The sequence below is a fragment of the Orussus abietinus genome, unplaced genomic scaffold (genome assembly GCF_000612105.2).
Source record: "Orussus abietinus isolate OABI.00-Male unplaced genomic scaffold, Oabi_2.0 scaffold113, whole genome shotgun sequence".
NCBI lineage: Eukaryota > Metazoa > Arthropoda > Insecta > Hymenoptera > Orussidae > Orussus > Orussus abietinus.
In genome coordinates this window covers 190,894-215,061 of record NW_019394853.1, presented here as the reverse complement: position 1 = coordinate 215,061, position 24,168 = coordinate 190,894, and the positions used below count along the sequence as shown (strand labels likewise).

At 41.4% G+C, this 24,168-nt stretch overlaps 1 protein-coding gene across 1 annotated transcript in view; it reads right to left on the bottom strand.

The window, feature by feature from the left end:
• Positions 1 to 24,168, bottom strand: part of LOC105700093 (venom dipeptidyl peptidase 4) — a 236,569-nt gene that overhangs the window by 40,724 nt on the left and 171,677 nt on the right. The window contains exons 7-9 of the mRNA XM_023433347.1: positions 20,478 to 20,677; positions 19,513 to 19,574; positions 8,017 to 8,037 (exon numbers count right to left, since the gene is read on the bottom strand). Of these exons, the coding sequence (XP_023289115.1) occupies positions 8,017 to 8,037; positions 19,513 to 19,574; positions 20,478 to 20,677 (283 nt within the window). The remainder of the gene's footprint in view (positions 1 to 8,016; positions 8,038 to 19,512; positions 19,575 to 20,477; positions 20,678 to 24,168) is intronic.

Genomic DNA, 24,168 nt, shown 5'->3' with positions numbered 1-24,168 from the left:
GGAAGCCATAACGAAAAACGCGTTAAAGTCCGCCTATTACACCTGAGCTTTCCCCCACATGAAATCCCCCACCCACAGAGTGCAATTTCATTTTTCCCGAATTTAACGACGCGCCTATTTCGAAAAAAAAAGTATCGATCGCCGGAAAATTCTACGATTTTTATCCCACATATTACAGGGGGGAAAAAAACACCCTTGCCTGGAGGATGTTTGTATACAACGCTTTATAGATAAAAAAATGTATTACAGTTCACTTGAATTAAATAATCATTTTATGAATGGATGAGACATTTCATCGGTTCAATTTTTTTTTCTTTCCCTCCCGAGGTGGGAATCGAAATGGTCTCAACTAACGCGTTCTCTTCGTTAAAAAAAAGGAGAATGAATTTAATTTTCTTTTATTATGAACTTAAAAATGTATTACAGTTCAGTTGAATTAAATAATCATTTTATGAATGGATGAGACATTTCATCGGTTCAATTTTTTTTTCTTTCCCTCTCGAGGTGGGAATCGAAATGGTCTCAACTAACGCGTTCTCTTCGTTAAAAAAAAGGAGAATGAATTTAATTTTCTTTTATTATGAACTTAAAAATGTATTACAGTTCAGTTGAATTAAATAATCATTTTATGAATGGATGAGACATTTCATCGGTTCAATTTTTTTTTCTTTCCCTCTCGAGGTGGGAATCGAAATGGTCTCAACTAACGCGTTCTCTTCGTTAAAAAAAAGGAGAATGAATTTANTACAATTCATCCAATTTATACAATTCATCCGATTCATCCAACTCGTGAGAAACCCATTTCCCGAGCTGTCGAGCGTTTCCACTTTCTTCGAGACTTTCACTTATTCGGGGGAGGTCCCCCAGGTGTCTCACAAGAGGGGATTATTTATTTCCCGGCGGAAATGATTTATTCCGGGGTTGAAGTTCCGCACCCACCCTTGGGTGCCGAAACTTAGGGCGTAATACTTAGTCTCTCGCAAATAGTTGTACACGTTAGGGTAGGTCGGAAACGCCAGGCGGATAAATCGCGTTAGTTCAAAAGCGGGGCGAGGGGGGGTCGGTTGTCTTTTGTTACGGGGCGTCCATGGCGCGGCGTTATTCCCCAGCCATTGTTATTGCGACTGGATCCGAAGAGAATTTCCCGAAGAGTTTTGCTCGCGAGTGCTCCTAGCTCGGAACTCCTTGGGTCGTTAGCTTTTACGAGGATCGTTTGAGTTTCCTGCATACACGGAGTGGGTGGATGGGTCGTTCCCAAATCCGAGGACACATTGCTCGGTGGAAAAAAAGAACCCGGACCTGGGAGCTTAGCCAGCTTCGATGCTCTTCGGTTCCAGTATAGATACCGTAGATAGTGACTAAGACCAAAGGAAAACAATAATTTATGTGTATGAGCTTAATTAAAAAATGTATTCATTTATCGCTACTCTAGATAATATTACATATAATAAATGATACGTTTTGGGACAGCGCCTCAAGGCTTCTATAACGCGTTTTTACGTACTTTAATAAATTTGAATCTCGGTACATTAAGGAATATATTTATCAGCTTGTTTCCTAGCTTATCAGGTGTACATAGCTCGTTAGAAAATAATTTCATTCGTGAGATAGGTCGACCCTCGAATTTTAATTTCACCAAGTGTCCGAAGGTGCACGTGGAGTCTCCGTAAAAATGATAATTCCGAAATATAATGTACCTAAGATTTAAAAAGGAAAATTTCTAGAATAAGAGGGGAGGATTTCTTAAGACGTCATTTTTTTTTCCATTGACACGGGGATGGAAATATCGAGGGAATTTAAAGTCGCAGGGGGTGAGCCCTTATCGAAAAAGCACGCAAGTGGCCCATTTACCTCGGAGAAGGTGTCGAGGTCGCGGAATCGTCGAAAGGCGATATTTCCATTACAAAGAATCCTGTGAAGTACGGAACTCCGTCTCACCCCTTTCCACCCTTTTTTGGAACCCTTCCGGGCGAGAATAAACCGAATCGCGAGCACTCCGGCAAACTTTCCGGCGTCGGCTTTGAAGGCTTCCCACCTGACGCGGACTTTTAGATTCCACCCCGGCGTGATTCGCACCCTTAAACTTCAAGGGGGCGAACTTCGTTTCGAATCGGCCCTGATATTCGGGAAAATTGCAGGGGCGTAAAGACAGCCCCCCTCGAAATTATTCCCTTCCCATGTCTCCCCGTATTAACTCCGAGGGGGTTGGAATTGCTCGTCAACGACGGGGGTTGAAGACCCTAATTGAGCTGGGGAATTACTCGCCTCATCCGACTGTAATCGCTTTAATGAAAAATGATTTCGCCCCCCGAAATATCCGTTTAATGAATTTTCGTCATCAAGGGGGAGGTGCACCCTCTTTGGGTTTATTCCTATATTTCCCCCCTACTCGGGATTAAAGAGCGATTTGCGGGGGGTAAGTTACTTAAGATGAAGCCTCAATCACCCTCTCCATTTTTTCATCCCCCAGGATGACGGAAGTCCCCATGAAATGTGCGTGGAATTTTCCCCCCTTTCCCTGTTTCCCGTGAATTTGCATATGTAAAAAGCACCCTTTTTTCCGTAAAACTTTCCTTTTAAGGGGTGCAATTTCGGAAGAATTATTTCCTTCCGAGCCGAACTGTACGCAGCTAGTGATTGGAGCAGGTAATTGGGTATTTTTGCGAGTGCATCCCCTTGCACCCCCGAATGACCGAAGTTTCGTGAAATATACGAGAAATTGCCCCCGACTCCCCCCATTGGCAATTTCTGCGGATCTCTCTTTCTCCCTCTCTTGTGTTTCTCAACTCTTTTGGAGAATTTACGGGGGGCTCCGGTCGCTTAAGAATTTCCGCCCTCGACGATACGGAAGTTGCACCCCCTGCGCGTCCAGGACGAAGACCTCGTCCTCGAGGTCCTCCTACAGGACGCTGGCTCGGTTCTGAACACTCATTAAACAATGTAATACAGCCCGGTGTACATGCGTGTACATCGTAAACTTGGCAGCCCTGGGGGCACCGATGAATTATTAACATTGCAAGGCAACTTCGAGGAAGATATACATCATGCGAAACAGGCGAGGCCCATCCTTCGTCGTCTCCTGTTTTGGAAGGGCTGCTGGAAACCCTCAACCCTTGAGGCACATTATCGTTTATCAGATCCCTTTTTGGTAGTTCCTGACTGGTTTCGAACGGGTTGCTTCAACTATGAGAATTTTGAGGGGTGCTGACCTCGTATAAGGTGGGATGACCATGACCTAGGTGAACCTAGGGCTCGTGTTAATTTCGACAGGTTATTATCTACGGATTCATCTACAGTGAAGCAAAGGGAATACTTTGTTAATTCAAAAAATAATTATTTCACCTCCTATAATCTATATAGATTTACGCTAATTTTGGGTAATTTTTAATTCAATTTGTGTTGATCCTGATCTACCTTAACCTATGCGAATCCACCCCAATTTTAGGCAATGGTAATTTAATCCAGCTCGGGGTGATCCTGACCTACGTGAACCTGGCTCGGTTTCGACCTACCTCAAACTAGGTTACTTTCGACTTATGGGGATTTAAACCGTCCCGACCTACCCCAACCGAAGCAAACCCCGACCTACGGCAACCTAACCTCTCATAGCTCTCACGTCCTCACTTCGATGTGACGTGCGATCGATGGATAACTGACCCGACCTAACCTGTCGCATCGGAAAAAGAAAAACCCTGAAAAAATTACACCTACATCCAGGATATGCATTTTTCATGGGCTCGGGGCCCGGGAAATTTAGATGGATCCGGGGAAAATGGAAGGTCGGACCTGATTGGAGGAACTCAAATCGCTCGGAAGAAATTGATGGACCTTGGCGTCTTCCTCTCCAAGGTGTTAATTTTTTCCTTGGTAAAAGTGCCCCCGTATAAAACCACTCCTTTAAAAGTTCACGAAGCAGGGCGGAATGTTTTCACGACACTGACTCAACGTTTAATTTCATTTTTATAACGTTTAATTTCATTTTTCAACGTTTAATTTCATTTTTCAACGTTTAATTTCATTTTTCAATGTTTAATTTCATTTCTTCAACGTTTAATTTCATTTTTCAACGTTTAATTTAATTTCTTCAACGTTTAATTTCATTTTTCAACGTTTAATTTCATTTTTCAACGTTTAATTTCATTTCTTCAACGTTCAATCTCATCTTTCAACGCTTAATTTCATTTCTGCAAGGTTTAGTTTCATTTTTCAACATTTAATTTCATGTCTTTTTTTTTTCCAACGTTTAATTTCTCTCTTTCCAGCGTGGCGATTTTCAAGATGGAGTGTATTATCGAACCGCATGAATTATGGAGCCATTTCTCTTGGAATGTCTGAGCGAACCACGCGGGGAACATTATCGGAAAGTCCTCAAGGGGCCGCAGGTGTTAAACATGAAATCGTTGACAGAATCATTTTCGTTTCTAGTTACCTCCTTGCACACAGGTGGTACTTACAACCGGCATGGACTCTTTTTTATTCCCACTCGCAATCACTCCTAGTGATACGAAGGAGTCGATCGGTGAAATTCCGCCTGCGGAATACGCGTGTATCGGAAAGTGAAGAATGTCAGATCGAACTCATGTATAAGTAAGTGTCGCAGGTGCGGAATGATAAATTTCATCTTCCCGCCCAACCCCTTTCCCACCCATTCGTGAATAAATTCACATCCGCCATGTGGAGCGCGATTGTTTCGCTCTCCTTTTATATTTTGCGATATTCCTCCCCCGCGTTATCAAGATTTATTTTAAATTCCGGAATTTTAAGACTCGGCGAGCTTAATAATCTATTATGTTATTTAGAGGTAAGTGGAGCAGTTTTCAGTTTACGAGGATAATTTAGATCGATGGCGACGTGACCAAAGCGAATCTTAAGTCGCTTAAGAGGTCGTTTAAGATTCCATCAGGTGGATCTTCGTCCTCGTTAAAAAGACCTCGAGTCAATTACCGAGGGTCATCAAGCTCTTTCCCAGGCGACGATTTTCCCTCCAAGGATCAATTCCAATTTTTGTCTTTTATTTCCCTTGGCCAAAGTCGCCGATTTTTCGCATTAATAAAACCTTGCAGAAAAATGGCGGTCTCGAACTCTCCTCTTTCTATCTCCCTGATTTTTTCCTCCTTGGAAGAGGCTGCAAACCTTCGTGGACAGCGTTTTTTAAGGGTTCTTTGTTTTTTTTAGCCTCTTTTATTTAATGCTCCACATCGAGGTCCCTTGTTTTTTTTTCAGCCTCCTTTATTTAATCCTCCACGTCGAGGGCGCCGATAAAGATATTCCCTCCACTTTTGCCGAGCCGACCTTCGCGCTTTCTTCAGGGACCACGTCGCTCATACATCACTTGGAATGATAGTCAAAATGAAGTTCGACTTTCTGCTCCCTGGCCGAAAAGTGCTGCGGAAGGAGAGGATCAAGACGGAGGCTGGATGGATCCCGGGTGGAGGAATCTGGAGGCTATAAATCATACCGGATAGAAGTCGTGTCAGGATTTGACAATCGATTCCAAGATAGAAGGAGGAATCCTCTTCGGAATAAAGTAGGGCGCATCTATTTAGAAATTCCGACTGCATTCTTAAGGAATTCCCTTAGAATTTTCTTCACGTTCTTGTAACGAAACCAGAGAAGCAAATGACACCGAGAGAGGTTAAACTACGTCAAAGGAAATTATAGAGAGTCGCTATTAATTTTCATTCCCCGGATTAAATTCCAGGCCCTGAGAAAAAATTATACCGACCCAAAGAAATATTTTATTAATTCAATGAATTTTATTAGAACGACCTGGAATTAATTAGACGCGACTTTCCTTCGAATTAACAAAATGTTGATTTTTTGGAGGTTTGAAAAATTTCTAAATTTCATGGAGAACGAACGGTGGGGAAAAATTCGGTTAATGCTCAGTGAATTAGTAAGATTACTCGGTAAATCAAACAGTAGTAAAGCGTGTTATGTTCTTCTTATACAGTAAATAGGCCCCGTACCAAAATAAATAAGCGATGGTATGTAGATCACGGTTTACTCGAATTTGCACGAGGCATTTCCTTCGCTTCTAATTCGCTTGCCAAATACGTCGGTGTTCGATTAACGAACTAATTTGCACCGGACATGTCGAGTGTGGACGTAATTACGGATGCGAATTAAATGTACCCCGAATCGCGTCGTTTGACAAATCACGGTTTCGATCAAATGCCAACGATTGTTTCGATTGCTACTTCAATAGAGTACACGGACGGTCTAAAAGAGCCATTCAACGAGGCACTAGACAATGCTATTCTATGCAAATCGAGTGCAACACTCCGTAGCACAGAAATCTCGATAATTTTTAAGCCTCGAGGCGCGTAAAAAATAAAAAGTTTCAGTCAACCCACCCTGAGAAAAAGAGATTAATCGACTGAAAAAAATTCTTGGTACACAAATTGTTATCTAAATCGTATATAACTGCAAGAAACAATGATTTTCATGTCGCAATGTAAATTTCTCAGACTTAAATCGTTGTTTTTTTTTTTCTGTCGTTTCCAACTCGAGGTATTCAGATCGAGGAATTAAATGAAACATCAAGTGAGGGTCTCGTAAAACCCGAGAACGTAATTAAATCCAATTTGAAAATGAAAAAGGGAAGAAGAGAAAATTCAGATTCACATCCTTTACAACCATCTCCAAGTACGCCGTTTCAGCGAGCGTTTCCTTTGCGAGTTTTCACTGGATATTTTTAATAAATGGGGGTAAAAAAATTAATTCCCCGCTTGTCAGAATTTCTAAGTGAGTTGCCTTGGGGTAGTGAATCGTTTCCTTCGTCAGTTTCCAATGGATATTTTTAATAAATGGCGGTAAAAAAAGAAATTCCCCGCTTGTCGGAATTTCTAAGTGAGTTACCTTGGGGTAGTGAATCGTTTCCTTCGTCAGTTTCCAATGGATATTTTTAATAAATGGGGGTAAAAAAAGAAATTCCCCGCTTGTCAGAATTTCTAAGTGAGTTACCTTGGGGTAGTGAATCGTTTCCTTCGTGAGTTTTCAATGGATATTTTTAATAAATGGGGGTAAAAAAAGAAATTCCCCGCTTGTCAGAATTTCTAAGTGAGTTACCTTGGGGTAGTGAATCGTTTCCTTCGTGAGTTTTCAATGGATATTTTTAATAAATGGGGGTAAAAAAAGAAATTCCCCGCTTGTCAGAATTTCTAAGTGAGTTACCTTGGGGTAGTGAATCGTTTCCTTCGTGAGTTTTCAATGGATATTTTTAATAAATGGGGGTAAAAAAAGAAATTCCCCGCTTGTCAGAATTTCTAAGTGAGTTACCTTGGGGTAGTGAATCGTTTCCTTCGTGAGTTTTCAATGGATATTTTTAATAAATGGGGGTAAAAAAAGAAATTCCCCGCTTGTCAGAATTTCTAAGTGAGTTACCTTGGGGTAGTGAATCGTTTCCTTCGTGAGTTTTCAATGGATATTTTTAATAAATGGGGGTAAAAAAAGAAATTCCCCGCTTGTCAGAATTTCTAAGTGAGTTACCTTGGGGTAGTGAATCGTTTCCTTCGTGAGTTTTCAATGGATATTTTTAATAAATGGGGGTAAAAAAAGAAATTCCCCGCTTGTCAGAATTTCTAAGTGAGTTACCTTGGGGTAGTGAATCGTTTCCTTCGTGAGTTTTCAATGGATATTTTTAATAAATGGGGGTAAAAAAAGAAATTCCCCGCTTGTCAGAATTTCTAAGTGAGTTACCTTGGGGTAGTGAATCGTTTCCTTCGTGAGTTTTCAATGGATATTTTTAATAAATGGGGGTAAAAAAAGAAATTCCCCGCTTGTCAGAATTTCTAAGTGAGTTACCTTGGGGTAGTGAATCGTTTCCTTCGTGAGTTTTCAATGGATATTTTTAATAAATGGGGGTAAAAAAAGAAATTCCCCGCTTGTCAGAATTTCTAAGTGAGTTACCTTGGGGTAGTGAATCGTTTCCTTCGTGAGTTTTCAATGGATATTTTTAATAAATGGGGGTAAAAAAAGAAATTCCCCGCTTGTCAGAATTTCTAAGTGAGTTACCTTGGGGTAGTGAATCGTTTCCTTCGTGAGTTTTCAATGGATATTTTTAATAAATGGGGGTAAAAAAAGAAATTNTAAAAATTCGAAGGGTAGTTATAAAATTGGTTTTCCGTTTTCCGCGGGAAATATCGATGCTCGAAGAATTGTTGGTCCGGCCTAAACATTTACGGGGGTAAATCCTTAATTTATATGAACCTTATAATTCTCGTCGAAATTCGAAGGGTAGTTATAAAATTGGTTTTCCGTTTTCCGCGGGAAATATCGATGCTCGAAGAATTGTTGGTCCGGCCTAAACATTTACGGGGGTGGCAGCCCTCTCTAACGTGGATCGTTGTATCGTGTATTAATTGGCGGCGTTAATTATGCGAATCCTGTAAATACCCTCGTTGGGGGAAACCAGGCTCGGGTTCCAGGGGTGCGAGGGCCACGTTCGCGTTTGCACCCTGGGCCAAAAACGGGTCACCCGTTCCAGGGGGTGCGTTCCCGTAAAAGGACAAACTTTGATTGTCGGGGCACAGCGGGGCCCAGGATTTACGATTTCCTCGACAAATCTCCCCGCCATGTCCGGCCGAAAGAGCGCAGCAGTAAAGCCGACATCATTTCCGGGAGGTTTGGGGGTGTTTAAAGCTGCGTTAATTTCCTGAACCCGAGGGGGTGGGAATACATCCGGAAGTCCGGGAGCAAATTTCGAGACCAAGTCTCGGGGGGAGGAAAAACGATACTTACGAGAAAAGAAAAAAAATGCATTGAACCAAAGAGAAATTTTTTTGAGTACCTAAGAGACATTTTGTTAACGCAAAGAACAATTATTTGACTCGTAACAAAATCGAATAAATTGAATGCGACGTTTTTTTCGGAATCGTGACAATTTATTTTAGCTGAAGAATAATTATATTTGTGTTAAAAATACATTCCTTTGGCGCTATTCACATATATATTTCCTCGGGTCGTTGAAATTTATTTCTCAGGTCGGATTCGATCGTTTCGGTCGATTTCAGCATCCCCTTAAGGACGGAAATCGTTTTCAGGGATTTCCGAGTGAATAGCCTCCGCTATCAAATTCGAATAAAACGTGAAGGGGGGTGGAAAACCGAGGAAACCCTTCGACCATCCCTTCGACTTATCCATTTCTGGGGATATTGTGTCGCGGTGGCGGAGGAGCGCAAGATGAAAATAAAATGAAAATAAAATGAAAATAAAATGAAAAGAAAATGAAAATAAAAGGTCCTCCTCGGGTTCCCCGAGTCGAGTGGGAGAAAATTGAAGAAAACACCTTCCAGGGGCTGAAAGCGGTCGTTAGGTACGAGTGGCCCTCTCCTCCCTTAATGCAAACTCGGGGTAAAAGTCCCCGCCCCGGGGAATATTTCACGGTGTCTAATGAGAGTCACTGTTAAAAGGCGTCGCACATCCGTGGACGTGAAAGGGGCGTGAAGACGCCCGGGGGTGGAACAGCCCCTGAAAGGGGGCCCAAGCAGAACAGGTGCACCCCTGGTCGGACCGCTCCCTACTTTCCGCGTGAGTTTCGCACTTTCTCGCATTTCCGACTGCATTTTCCACCCCCCACGCACCCTGCAATCTACCCCGACTGCCGAAGGGCTGTTTGCTGGTTTGCCCCCGACCCTTTTACGTCCACCGTTTGTCCGTTTTACGGGGGAGACTTTTAATCGCGCGGAAATGCCACCCCTTTCGATCCACCCGATTTTTTTTCTCACCCCTCCCGGACAGAAATCTGTGTTATCAAATTACTAATTTTATGACACTGCGTTATAGAATCAGGAACTTTGCAATAGAGCGCTATGGAATTATGAATTTCATAATACAGAGTTATAAAATTACCCACTTTGTAACGAAATATTTAGTCTGGTTAATTAAATGAACATCTTTCTTTTTCTCTGGGAACTTGCACCTGTTATCGTGCGAAGTTTCACTTAAGGTGAAGTGAAACACGTCGAGGAACTCGCTCGACGACGATAAAGAAGATTTTTCTAAATGCCTACGTTGCCGACGTTCGTTTTTATATTCACAGCTGTGTCGAATTATATTCGACATTGTACAAAATGGCATACTCCACCTGTCGTTTTCGTACAATAAATATCAAGAAATCGAAGTAAAACTCCAGAAATCCTCTGAATTCATGCTTTCTGGAGGCCTAATTAACTGTAGAGGGACCCCCTGCGCCATCTGTGATTTCCAGGTCAATTCAATTTTCACTCCGAGACCTCGTATTCCCATCGTTTTACCATAGAAGCGCATACAACACTTTTTTTGCCCTTATCCCGTTCAAATGCGAGTTTATCGATTACCAGAGTGTTCTAAATTCTCGCAAAATTGTCCTGACCCTTTCGTTTCTCATATCAGAGCCTTCGATAATTGTATATTGATCGAAATATGAAAGCTCGACGCCATTTTGGTTCTGGTCTGGGCTGAGTTAAAAATAAAAAAAAAATCCAAATTTTCAATGTGTCAGGACAATTCTTAGATGATCAGGAGTGATGTGTCAAAGTTTCGGACTGTTTGGTTTAATGCCCTTAAAAAAAAGTGTTGTATTCGAATCGACCGATTTGAAGGGAGGTTCACTTCACCTTAAAGGATTTCGTTCATGCCTTGGGGCGATATATCGGAAATAGTCGATGACGGATCGCGACACGACGGAATGCCGGATATTGTCTCATCGGATCGACGGGACGGGAATATTGTCGCACGGTACAGGGAGAATTTTAGAGCCAGTTTGAATTTCAAACTAACCTTAACCTCGTTACGAGGCTCGCAGTAAGCCGTTTACCGGGCAAAGCGCAACGATCAAAGCGCTGCTCCCGCGAAACTGGAAACTCTTGGCCGAGCACCAACAACCAGAACCAAAGACGTTTCCCTGGAGTCCTTATTAAAGGACGTCCAGAAAAGAAATTACCGCTACGTGAAAACCTATCGTTACTTCAATTAAGGAATTTCACAGCTGCCCATTACGGCCCCTGTGAACGTACAGATTATATGTGCCCATAATGATGAAAGTGGTCTGTCAAAATTGAAAAAAAAAAAAAAATGAGTTCATCAGTTATTTCACGCCACATTATTTCAAACTAAATTAATTCAATGTAACTTCGAAAGAAAAAATATATGACTTAGACCACTTTCATAATTATGGGCACATATCGAGTAGCAATATTTATATTAAATTCTCATCGCGTATTTTAAAATAATAATTGCCTGGCGAATTAGGAATTATTATATCAATTATTGAAATTCCAGGTCTCTCTTGTCGGTCCATTAAGCGAAAAGCTCGACAAGTTTATGTTATATGAAATTTGACAAGTGCCGGGGGTGTTTAAGATCTTTTTTTTGAGATCTTGATATATACTTTATATGTGAAACTTGGTGGGGAATATCTAGGGAATCCTTCCAAAATAAGGACATTCTGGTAGAATCCTATCCGAGTTGCAAATGTCCTTTATTGAATTTCTACGATATCGCGGATGACTTACGTCCCGGAAAGGAACTAGGTCGTCTCTTATGCAATATCTAAATACTGGAATCTAGTACCTCGGAATTTCCCCCAAGTGTTACCCCTTTGATGTATCATCCTTGTACCCGAGAGCACATAGAAATACGTCACGGAGGAGGAAAAAGAAGAGCCGCAAAAGAATATCTGCTCGCAGCCTCGAGCCATTGAATTTCCGAAAAAAAAGATACGTCCAATGGCGGATGGAAAAATCCATCTCGCGCGGCACGGAGGCGAATGAACATTTATTCCAATTTTTCAACCCCAGGTTTTCCGTTTCACACTTTTCCCCACCGAAGCGCATCCTTTTATCACTCGGCAATACGTTCTCCGTGAGGTTTTTCTTCATTCTTCCGCGTTTATTTTTATTTATCCTTTTTTTTTTCTTTTGTTTCCCAATTTGGGAGAGTAAATGGATCCATTTATTTCACCCCCCGATATTTTCCCTGGGAAATGATTTTTCCAGAAAGGGCCAAGTGGTCATAAATCGGTAAGGAGCTCCTCCGATCATTCTCTCGGTACGTCAATTTTCCGCAATTGATGGTCGCCTCCGTCATATCGCCCCACGACAGGGCGGGGGCAATTCAAATTTCATTAGGGTGGCCCAGATTTTCCGAAATCCTTCCATCTAAGCAGGAAAAAATCGGCTCGTCCTTTCGGATCCACTTTACGCAAAGTGATGGATTATGCGCTCCCGATAATCCCGTCGCGCTTCCTTGCGACCGCTTCGATGCATAATTCAGGGGAGCTTTTCGAAAAATGCAACCTACTCCTGCGAGGTAACCGTCTGAGAGATAACATAGAGGGGAAAGGGGAATAATAAATAATAAATAATAATCTGGCGGGGGGGCATTTCGAGAAATTCCGAAATTCCGAAATTTCTCCCGGCGATTCGTTCGGTGCATCAACTGCTGCAGATTTGCATGGCATTGCCGTTAGTGCAGGGCTCCAGTTCGTCCTTTTTCTCTTTTGATTCCCTATGAATAAAATTTCCTCCCGGCCAACATGCTAACGCGGTCTGGAAATTTCTTTTCGCGGGGGAAGGAAAAAAGAAATGGCGGAGGCTCCTGTTGTCCCCGCGCTCGATTTCCTCCCTAGAAATCGGCTGCGACCCTTCGGTCATTTCTTTCCGAGGGAAAATCGACTCCTTTCTATGCGCATTTACTTATATTAAGGATTCACTGGCTACTAATTGCGATCAATTTCGGCGTTTCTAGTATAATTACGGCCGCCCTCCCTTCGTAAAGCCGCGCGGCGGATTTGAATTTTATCCCCGGAGGGATTAAAATTATTAATAATTCACCCCGCGATTATAACGCTCGCTCGGCAACATTCTACCACTCGAATTGTTCATTTTTCACGCAGATGCGGAATTAATACGCCGCAATAATGCCGCTTAAACGCGTAATTATATATATTGTATCCCGGCCATACGGTTTACATTTATAATGCGGCTTCGTTAAGAACAAGTTCACCGAATTTCCCGAATTTCCCGAACTCGTCTATCATTGTTATGGATATTTAGATCGACCTCTAGAGAGTTTCTTCTCGATTTATTTGCGATAAATGATTAAGATTATTTTTATCATTTTAGATCCTTTTCTATCCAGTCCAATTTCATCATTGTTATGGATATTTACATCGACCTCTAGAGAGCTTCTCGATTTATTTGCGATAAATAATTAAAATTATTTTTATCAATTTAGATCCTTTTCTATCCAGTCCAATTTCATCATTGTTATGGATATTTATATCGACCTCTAGAGAGCTCCTTCTCGATTTATTTGCGATAAATGATTAAAATTATTTTTATCAATTTAGATCCTTTTCTATCCAGTCCAATTTCATCATTGTTATGGATATTTAGATCGACCTCTAGAGAGCTTCTCGATTTATTTGCGATAAATGATTAAAATTATTTTTATCATTTTAGACCCTTTTCTATCCAGTCCAATTTCAGTGGCACGATCGAAGCGATCGACTCCAGGGTCGGTTTCAGTCGATTTCTCCAGGATTCGAGCCGAATCACATTAGGCTCTGTCATGAAGGGTTTTTTACCCCTCTTGAAACTGTCCAAAGTATTTCCGCCGGTCGTCGGAATCCGGAAACGGTCTTTTTATTCCCCGCCGAGTGCGGATCCCGCGTCCGCATTTCGCGTCCTAAAAATTCAACGACGCTTGCCGGGATTCCGCTTGAAATCGCCGGCACGTCTCTCTTTTTCGGAGCAACGGATCGTCACGTTTCCGAGACACTTTGTCCTGTGCACTTTTCTCCCTGTGAATTCGTGCATACCGTTCGCGCACGAATTCGCGGGTTCAGGGCCGTGTAATGGTCCTTGCATCTCGATGTCCAGGAGAAACGAGGTAGAGGAACTATTCATCTCCCAGCGTGCTCTGTTCATCCCTGACCTGCCCTCAGAATGCACGTCAACATTTAACTTGGATGCTCTACTGAAAACCAGAAATTCTAAAAATTCTCTGTTCATCCCTGACCTATCCTCATTATGCACGTCAACCTTTGACTTGGATGCTTTACTGACATAATCAAAAATTCTAAAAATTCATTGTTTATCCCTGACCTACCCTTAGAATGCACGTCAACATTTGACTTTTACTGACATAATAAAAAATTCTAAAAATTCACTGTTTATCCCTGACCTGCCCTCAGAATACACGTTAACATTTAACTTGGATGCTCTACTGAAAACCAGAAATTTTAAAAATTCATTGTTCATCCCTGACCTATCCTCATTATGCACGTCAACCTTTGACTTGGATGCTTTACTGACATAATCAAAAATTCTAAAAATTCACTGTTTATCCCTGACCTACCCTTAGAATGCACGTCAACATTTAACTTGGATGCTCTACTGAAAACCAGAAATTCCAAAAATTCTCTGTTCATCCCTGACCTATCCTCATTACGCACGTCAACATTTGATTTGGATGTTGTACTGACATAATGAAAAATTCTAAAAATTCATTGTTCATCCCTGACCTGCCCTCAGAATGCACGTCAACATTTGACTTGGATGCTTTACTGACATAACCAGAAATTCTAAAAATTCACTGTTTATCCCTGACCTATCCTCATTATGCACGTCAATCTTTGACTTGGATGCTTTACTGACATAATGAAAAGTTCTAAAAATTCATTGTTCATCCCTGACCTATCCTCAGAATGCACGACAACATTTAACTTGAATGCTCTACTGAAAACCAGAAATTCTAAAAATTCTCTGTTCATCCCTGACCTATCCTCATTATGCACGTCAACCTTTGACTTGGATGCTTTATCGACATAACCAGAAATTCTAAAAAAGTGTTCCCATAAAAATCTCGTAATTTCATGAAGCAATGTGAACCGAAACGTCTTACTTGCACTTTTCTCAGAAAATCGCGTTCTTTTCAGAGAGGACACTTTGTAAACTAGGGAAATTCTGTTGAGAAAAATTGCTTTGTCATTTTTTGTTTCCAGGGATCGGTGATTTAGGGAAGGGTTAAATATCGGCAAGATTCAGGGGGACCGTCAAAAAGTCGTCTCGGTTTTACGCCCGCGAATGTAAATTGCTGCTTACGGGTTAAAACGACGTTGTACAAAGTGTCACCCAACACCGACACGCCGTCGAGGAAGTTTCGATGCATTTTGCGATGCAGAGCCTGCCATGTCGTCGGAGTTTTATACGCGGACTGGTTATGCTTGTTTGCTGATATACCTATCCCCTAACTTCCCAAAGCCGTGGCTAAATCATGCACAAGCGACTGCCCTGCGATAAACACGAATTTCACATTTGTCAGGAACTCGAGATTTCGAAAGTTTCCCCCCCACGTAAAGTGCATCGCTGCATAAGATGCATTAAGTTCCGGCTGGGATAAGAAATTCAGGTTTTCCCCGCGTTTCTTAAATACAAAGAATGCCAAACGATAAATAAAATGGATAAATATCGAATTCCTCATATCTTGGGAGATAAGCAAAAATCATTCCTTGGACTTTCATGAACGGAGGAAATAAATGACAAAGGAAAGGATAAATCTGGAATTTTCATTTTCATTCATTCCGGGTTTACATTGGATGTTTTTGTTTTTTTATATGTAAAATGAGATGAAGTATTACGATTGCAGGGGGAGAAGAAAAGCGATGAATTAAGGCGGGGGATAAACGATTGGACCCGCTATCGGGCGTAATGAGGGAAAAAGAGTCGACGGCACACCTCGGAGTCGTAAACGCGGAATCGTCGTCTGTTGGGGATGTCAGGGAGGATTTTTCCCCCGGGAAACGAGGACGGCTGTAAACCGCGACAGTTTCCCTAGATGAGTGGCTCTCAAATGACCCTTCCTATCGGAAACCTTTGAAACGCTTTCGATTCCCCGAGGTTCCGGGTATCAAAGCGATACTCGAATTTCTCGGGCTCGTGGCCTCGGAAACGGCAGTCTTGTGGCCGGAGTAAATACCTCGCGGGGGTGCGGAGGAAATAGCGAGCATTTCGGCGTCAGAGGACGGAAATTTTCCGCCCCGGAACAAGGGAGGAACTCGGCTCGATGAGTAGTAAAACGCGGCGGCGCGTCCGGCACGTCCGACCCGAGGCGGTGCTCCACTACTTGGACCTCTCCTCCTGGAGATCCCGATTGTTTTTCAAACCTCATTTTCCCATGATAATAATCCCCGATACCATACATGCAAGTGACCCAGCCCCTTTGCCATTTCAAAATTTACCGCGTAATTTTTCTCCCCCGTTTTTACGCTTTTCTTTCAATTTTTCTAACAAGGAAGGTACCTGAGGTGTCCCCCCCCGATTTTGTTCATTTTTAAATATGTTATAGAGGACTGAAATCTAAGGGACCCGTGTTTTTTTTTATCGGCGGATAAACACTTTTAGAGGGTAAAATCAGGCTTCAAAGTTGGTCGTGCAAGGGGGTGAGTTGGCTGTTTCATATAAAAGCACTCGACCGATTTTCATGAAATAACCGTCAAAATGTAGGGAATGAAGAATTATGAAGCATGCATTTGGAATTTTTCGAAAACATTCATTTTTAAGGGGTGAGCCACCCCTTTGAATACTTCCTTTACCCCTTAAGCGAGCAGTAATTATTCTATCTAATTGAAACTTTTTTTGTAGTGTTCTGGTCTATAAATTAACCAAGTTTCATTTGGATAGAGCAATTACTGCTCGCGTAAGGGGTAAAAGAAGTATTCAAAAGGGTGGCTCATCCCTTAAAAATGAATATTTTCGAAAAATTCCAAATGCATGTTTCATAATTCTTCATTCCCTACATTTTGACGGTTGTTTCATGAAAATCGGTCGAGTGCTTCTATATGAAACAGACAACTCACCCCCTTGCACGGCCAATCTTGAAGCCTGATTTCACCCCCTAAAAGTGTTTATCCGCTGATAAAAAAAACACGGGTCCCTTAGATTTTACTCCTCTATAACATATTTAAAAATGAACAAAATCGGAGGGGGACACCTCAGGTACCTTCCTTGTAAGTACCTTCCCTGGCACTGAAGCTGCTTCAATGACAAGCGGGTCTTAAAACCTCATTTTCCCATGATAATAATCGTCGATACCATACATGCAAGTGACCCAGTCCCTTTGCCATTTCAAAATTTACTGGGTAATTTTTCTCCCCCGTTTTTACGCTTTTCTTTCAATTTTTCTAAGTACCTTCCCTGGCATTGGAGCTGCTTCAATGACAAGCGGGTCTTGAAACCTCATTTTCCCATGATAATAATCCCCGATACCATACATGCAAGTGACCCAGTCCCTTTGCCATTTCAAATTTACCGCGTAATTTTTTTCGCATGCATCTCTTTTATATTCCTATTTCAGCTCATCAACGTACCTTCGATTTTTCATGAGCATTGTTATAAAAATAAATGTAAGAGCGGAGCGAACATCTCTGAATGAAATTCTCCGAAATTAAATCGTTAACGGAAGAAAATGTGTATAATTGAGAGGATAGAGGGAAGAAATTAAATTTCATCGCGCAGCGCGTTTAATCGATCTACACTTGCGCCTTATCTTCGGGATGGCACCGAACGTGCTGAGGAATATGAACACGCGAACGGCGAGCATAAAAACCGGGGGGCATCTCTTCGGTAAAGAAGGATCGTGAGGATTCCACCAGGAGGGGAGATTTTCCACCGAGGAACGAAATTCATGCGCGGACGTTGCGAGTAGTAAAACGGAACGACGTCACGTCCGACCCGCCCTCGTTTCAGTTCGGGTTTCGCGGACCGATCTCGCTAATGGTCAGATTTCTTCGTACAAATCCAATCGAGTTTATCGGCTCTTCGGGAAATTGGTCGCCGTTCGGGAATACTTATTCCCAAAAAAATCGTACTTAGGTATTTACCCAAATGGAAAAGCAATAAAGCGTATAAATATTGCTCGTACAACGAATTCGAATAACTACCGAATAAAGTTTCTGAACATTTTGGAAAGTTATACCGATATGCATATTTGAACATTTAACAGTTTTAAGGTGAAGTGAAACACGTCGAGGAACTTGATCAACGTCGATAAAGGAGATTTTTATAAATGCCTACGTTGCCGACGTTCGATTTTATATTGACAGCTGGGTCGAATTATATTGTGTATTGTACCAAATGGCATATTCCACCTGTCGTTTTCGTACAATAATTATAAAGAAATCGAAGTAAAACTCCAGAAATCCTCTGGATTCGTGGTTTCTGAGGCCCTAATTGACTGCGGAGGGACCCCCTGCGCCATCTATGATTTCCAGGTCAATTAAATTTTCACTCCGAGACCTCGTATTCCCATCGTTTTAGCATAGAAGCGCATACAACACTTTTTTAAATAATCAAAAATAGGTGAAAACTTATCAGCAAATTATGTGCTCTCGGAAAGTCATATATTCATAAATTAAAATCTCCACCCTTAAGTTTGAAAATCCACCCCCATTCAAATATCCACCCGATGGCGCGGAAAAAGTTCAAACAATTTACGCTTAAATTACTTCTAGAATTATGTGAAAGGCGCTAAGAGATTTAATCGACGTCGATAAAATAAAATTCATCGATGCCCTTTTTTCGGGGTAATACCGAATCCTCCAAGAGGCGATACGTTATATTAATTAAAACCCTCGGCGTATTCGCGTTAAGGAGAAATCTGGTACAACTCGGAATAACTTAGTTACTTTCTGCTTTCTTACTCGGTACACTTCCCTGATCGTACTTGATGCCGCTAACGCGAGTTCCGGTGAAGTTTATAAATACCGACTTCGGAGGTACTTCCTTTTCACTCGGTCGAGCTTAATTTCCGAATGATGAATTTTGCCCGGTAATTGTACTGCCTGTAATCATAGATAATATTTATTTTACGAGAGCCTTCTCTCCCCGGTTTATACTTCCACTTTTTAAAAGGCCTTCGAGAGAAAAATCAATTTCAACGAAGCCTGGAATTTTCTCCGTAATTACAAAAGCGGTATATGAATAATTTTTGTCGTTGATAACATTCACTTTACTGCAATTTAAACATGCGCTCGTGTTTGTAGAAGCTTTACTAAGACCACTTTCGTAATTACGGGCGTTATTAAGGGATGAAGAGCCCTTTAATTTCCTCTTTCTCCTGTGGTACTTCATTACCCAAATATTGCAATTATCTCGGCACGGTTTTTTCTTCCAATTTCAATATTTGAGGTTAAGAAATAAAATACCGTCGATAAGTGTACTTTAGTTCAACTTTTAATATCCACGTCAGGGCTCGGATACTTTTCGAAATTACCGTAACTCGGAAATTACTTCCCGATTTGAGGTCGATAATTAAAGAATGGAATCCATCGTTTGTTGGGTTTCCGGCGGGGTATTTTATTACCCAAATATCGCAATTAGCCGGGGAAGGCATCGACCAACATTTATTTTATTCAGGCGAGTCGAATTAATTGATTTTAATTAAAGCTTCCATGGGTGGTAGCAGTCGGTGCGACAATGATATGTTCCGAAATGGGCTCGGGGAAACACGAGTAAACAGAGTAGGTACACAAGTGTAATGGCCGTAGCTATCAAGTCGTGCCGCATCACCTGATACCTCCTCTATTTTGACTAAAACAGGACCAGCGTCGGATGACACACGAGAACAAAGGGAAAACCATCTATAGGGATGACAATAGTACACAAAAAAAATTACGAATAAAAATGAAAAAAAAAACTGACCCACAAAATACCGGGATGAAAAGTGCATGACGGCTTCGATCAAACTAAAAGACTCCACACATCACTATCCATGATTGTGCACCGAGAGCAAAATAAAAAACAATTGGTTGACTCGAAGAAACATGACAACAAATTCCTCCGAATGGATCTGAATTTTTTTTTTTCTCTACAAAATAATTCTTCCTCGCAATTATGTATGTATGATTCAAGTAACAATATTTGTTTCAGTGAACTTATGCTCTTTATTAGGGTGAATTGTTCCGAACATTTGTTAGCCCATGATTTAACACTTATCGGGTGATTTTAGTAGAATATTCGGAGTCATTGTTAGTTATGAAATCTCCTCTATTATCATAAAACGGTAGAGAGGAGGTCCTGACACGGAGGCTGTAAAAAGGAAGAGCGAAGTAAGGAGCGATGAAAAAGTTTAAGGAACCCTGGGAGACGAGAGATAAGATGGTGGAAGATATGCGAACGCGCAAAGTGGAGCAAAGGATCCACCAAACTTCTCAGGAGCATTACTCGGCCGTGAGACAACGTGCAACGAGGATGCACTTTGGGGAGAAAGAAGAGAAAAAAAAAAAAAGAAAAGGTGGCGTCGCAGTAGAGTGGCAAATTAGTTGCCGCGAAAAATTCCGAAAACCGTTTTCGAGGTTCAGAACTTTCTAATTAACCCTCAGCTTCAATCGTAACCATGGGTTGAGAAAACAATGGTTTTGAAAACAGCGTGAAATGTTTTTGTTGCGAACAATTGCAGATGATGGGGATGATTTTAAATGAAAAAGGACTTACCCTCGTAGACCCAGTCTGGGACTCCATTGTAGATCGTGCCGAAGACCCCGGTGGTGGTGATCTGGTAATCCAGGGGAACTTCTGCTTCTGGTCGGTAAAAGATATTGTTCTGTTTGACGTAAACTAGAGCATTCCCCTTCGGAGCCCACACGGCGAGCTGAAGAGTGATCGTGTCATTTGGGATGAGGCTGAGCACTTCCCTGAAAAAATGATTTGAAAATTGGTACCACCTCCGTGAAATTATTCTTCATGGGTTTATTAATCATTTAATTGTTTCTAAAAAGGTATTGTTCTGTTTGACGGAAACTAGAGCATTCCCCTTCGGAGCCCACACGGAGAGCTGAAGAGTGATCGTGTCATTTGGGATGAGGCTGAGCACTTCCCTGGAAAAATGATTTCAAAATTGGTACCACCACTGTGAAATTATTCTTCGTGAACTTATTAATCATTTAATTGTTTCAAAAAAATATATTGTTCTGTTTGACGTAAACTAGAGCATTCCCCTTCGGAGCCCACACGGCGAGCTGAAGAGTGATCGTGGCATTTGGGATGAGGCTGAGCACTTCCCTGGAAAAATGATTTCCAAATTGGTACCACCTCCGTGAAATTATTCTTCATGAATTTATTAATTATTTAATCGTATGTGTCTCGCTCGTAATTCTTGGCACTTTTCCCGCGACGAATCACGACCCGTGAAGAGAGTTCGAAATTAAAATCGATTCATTCACTGCACTTTTGTTAATTTAAAAAAACGTTTCGATCGAGCGAACCAAATTTCACTTGCTTACTTAGATTAATTGAAATGTTTTCATGAAATCGCAATATAATTATCTTCTACGGTTCAGCAAAAATTATATTCACTCGAGCAAGTATTTCTTTTTTTTCTCCGCGTAGGGATAAAAAATGTTTATTCATGCAGTTTGGTAAAACAGGAGATGCACATCCGATGATCGTTACGCCAATCAAATATTTCGTGGTTTATGTAATATATTTATTTTTTAAATATGTTATAGAGGACTAAAATATAAGGGACCCGTGTTTTTTTTTATCGGCGGATAAACACATTTAAGGGGTGAAATCAGGCTTCAAANATGATCGTTACGCCAATCAAATATTTCGTGGTTTATGTAATATATTTATTTTTTAAATATGTTATAGAGGACTAAAATATAAGGGACCCGTGTTTTTTTTTTTATCGGCGGATAAACACATTTAAGGGGTGAAATCAGGCTTCAAAGTTGGTCCTGATATAGAAGCACTCGACCGATTTTCATGAAACAACCGTCAAAATGTAGGGAATGAAGAATTACGAAACATACATTTGGAATTTTTCGAAGAAATTCATTTTTAAGGGGTGAGCCACCCCTTTGAATGCTTCTTTTACCCCTTACGCGAGCAGTAATTGCTCTATCCAAATGAAACTTGGTTAATTCCTATACCAGAACAATACGAAAAAAGCATATTTTGGTTTTTTTTCGAGAAACGAATTCTAAGGGTTGTAACAACCCTTTAAGAAAATGATGTATAATCTCGTTTGAAAACCAGCTTTGTGCGACTTTCTTGGACTTAAAGGACTGGGGTTCCCGATAATCCTAAAAAATGGGCAGAAGAGGAGGCTCGACGGGAACTCATATCTGGCGGTGGTGCAGGGCCATTTCGTCTCAAAGGCAACTTCCCTCGAAAGCCATAAGTAAAGCCGATGGCATTCACGTGGCATACAAACCAGAGGGTCCGGTTTATGGCACGACTCACTTGCATCCCTTGCACACACGGAAGACGTAAACGGAACGTGGCCGGACCCGGACTCGGACACACCGACGAGACCAACACCATCGAAAATGGCCATAACACGGACACTGTCGGAAATAGGAAACTCAGGGAAGCTCTTCCAGACATTTTCGAATTTACTCGCGAGGTCGCGTTAGATAAGAACGACCCTCTATGAAATCGCGATTGCGATGATCGATTGGCCTCCGTGCCTTCCCTAAGCGATTTATCTTTAATTCATAGATTTCAAACAACTGAATACCACTTACGTAAAAAAGAAACTTCGTCACTGAAGAAAATTGGCCGCATTTATTTAATTTTCCGAAAATGTTTCGAGTGAGTCGAATTTTAGTTTACTTGACTAAGTTCATTTGCTTCCAACGAAAAATGGATTTTTTCTTTTTCCCTAAATCGTTTGGTAAATTTAGTTCGCGATTTATCTTTAATTCATAGATTTCAAACAACTGAATACCACTTACGTAAAAAAGAAACTTCGTCACTGAACAAAATTGGCCGCATTTAGTTAATTTTCCGAAAATGTTTCGAGTGAGTCGAATTTCAGTTTACTTGACTAAGTTCATTTGCTTCCAACGAAAAATGGATTTTTTTTTCCCCCTAAATCGTTTGGTAAATTTAGAAAATATAGTTTCGTTAAATGTGGGGAATTACTTTTAATTTTACGGGTAATTTTCATCGGAAAATTTTATAAAATCGAACGGAATAGGTTGGAGGAGAAGTAAAGTGGATGTGAAAAATTGTGCGGGGGTGAGAGGAAAGATTAAAAAAAGGGTGGATGAGCAGAAAAGGAAAGGTAGAAGAGGAAAGGGGGGAAGGGAAGGAAGGGAAGAAACGATCCAAAGTTGGAAAAGCGTTAATACGACGATACAGTTGTACGATTCATCTCCCGTTTCGTTATTAAAATTGCCAGCGCGCAGAATTCCAATTTCCCGATAAAGGTGCGCACACGGAATAACCGATCCAAGTTGCAGCATTTCAATTGCACCCGTTCCAAAATGCATCCGAAGGCTGCACTTTGATCCGTGAATTCGATCCGTAGGAAGATTCGGGTTGAAAAAGGAGATTAATCTCGAAATTTAGGAAATTCTCGTCACCTAGATATTTCCCTCTTATCATATCCGCTCCTTATTACTCATTACATGAATCGAAGATATGGGAATTTTTGAATTTCTCAAAATCCGACATTTCTATTCAGAATTATTGTCAATTCTTTGGCAATGATACCGTCTTATCATATATCCGTTATCGCTCTGAATGAATAAAAAATAAAAAAAAAAACACGGAATTTGAAAATTCCTCAGACTCCAACCCTTTTGTTTAAGATTAATTACCGTCAATTCTTTTGTTTTATATCCTTCATCCCTCCTGAAAATAATGTTAGAAAAAAGAAACAAGGAATTTTGGAATTTTCAGACGCGACGTTTCCATCCGGGATTTCGAGTTTTCGCGGATCCACCTCGTATCCTGGGATTCCGTATCCCGGGGTGTTTTATTATCGGAGACGTTCCTTCGGGATAACTTCGGGATACCTCCTCGTCCTAGAATCCTGCCGAGGCCTAGGATACACCCCGAAGAGGCTTCTTCGGGATCCTCGCCCCCTGTGTTTCGCATTGTTTCCCCAGGACTCCCCTCTCCCGTGGGAACCCGGTGTCTCGTTTGCGAGTAAAATATCCCCCCAGCAGGGACGGCGGCCGAAACGCAGCGGACCCTCCGCCTTCCCCTCTATTAGAATAAAAGAGGAATTCAAATACTTGTATAATCAACCTCATTGCTCCGACGTCTTATTTCCGCGCCCCGGGCTCTGTACTTTGCATACTGGGCCGAGGTACCGTCTTGGGGCGTTCCACCCCCTAATGAACCACCCCCGGATGGTCTATCGAGACCTCGTTTCGAGGGCGAATCTCCT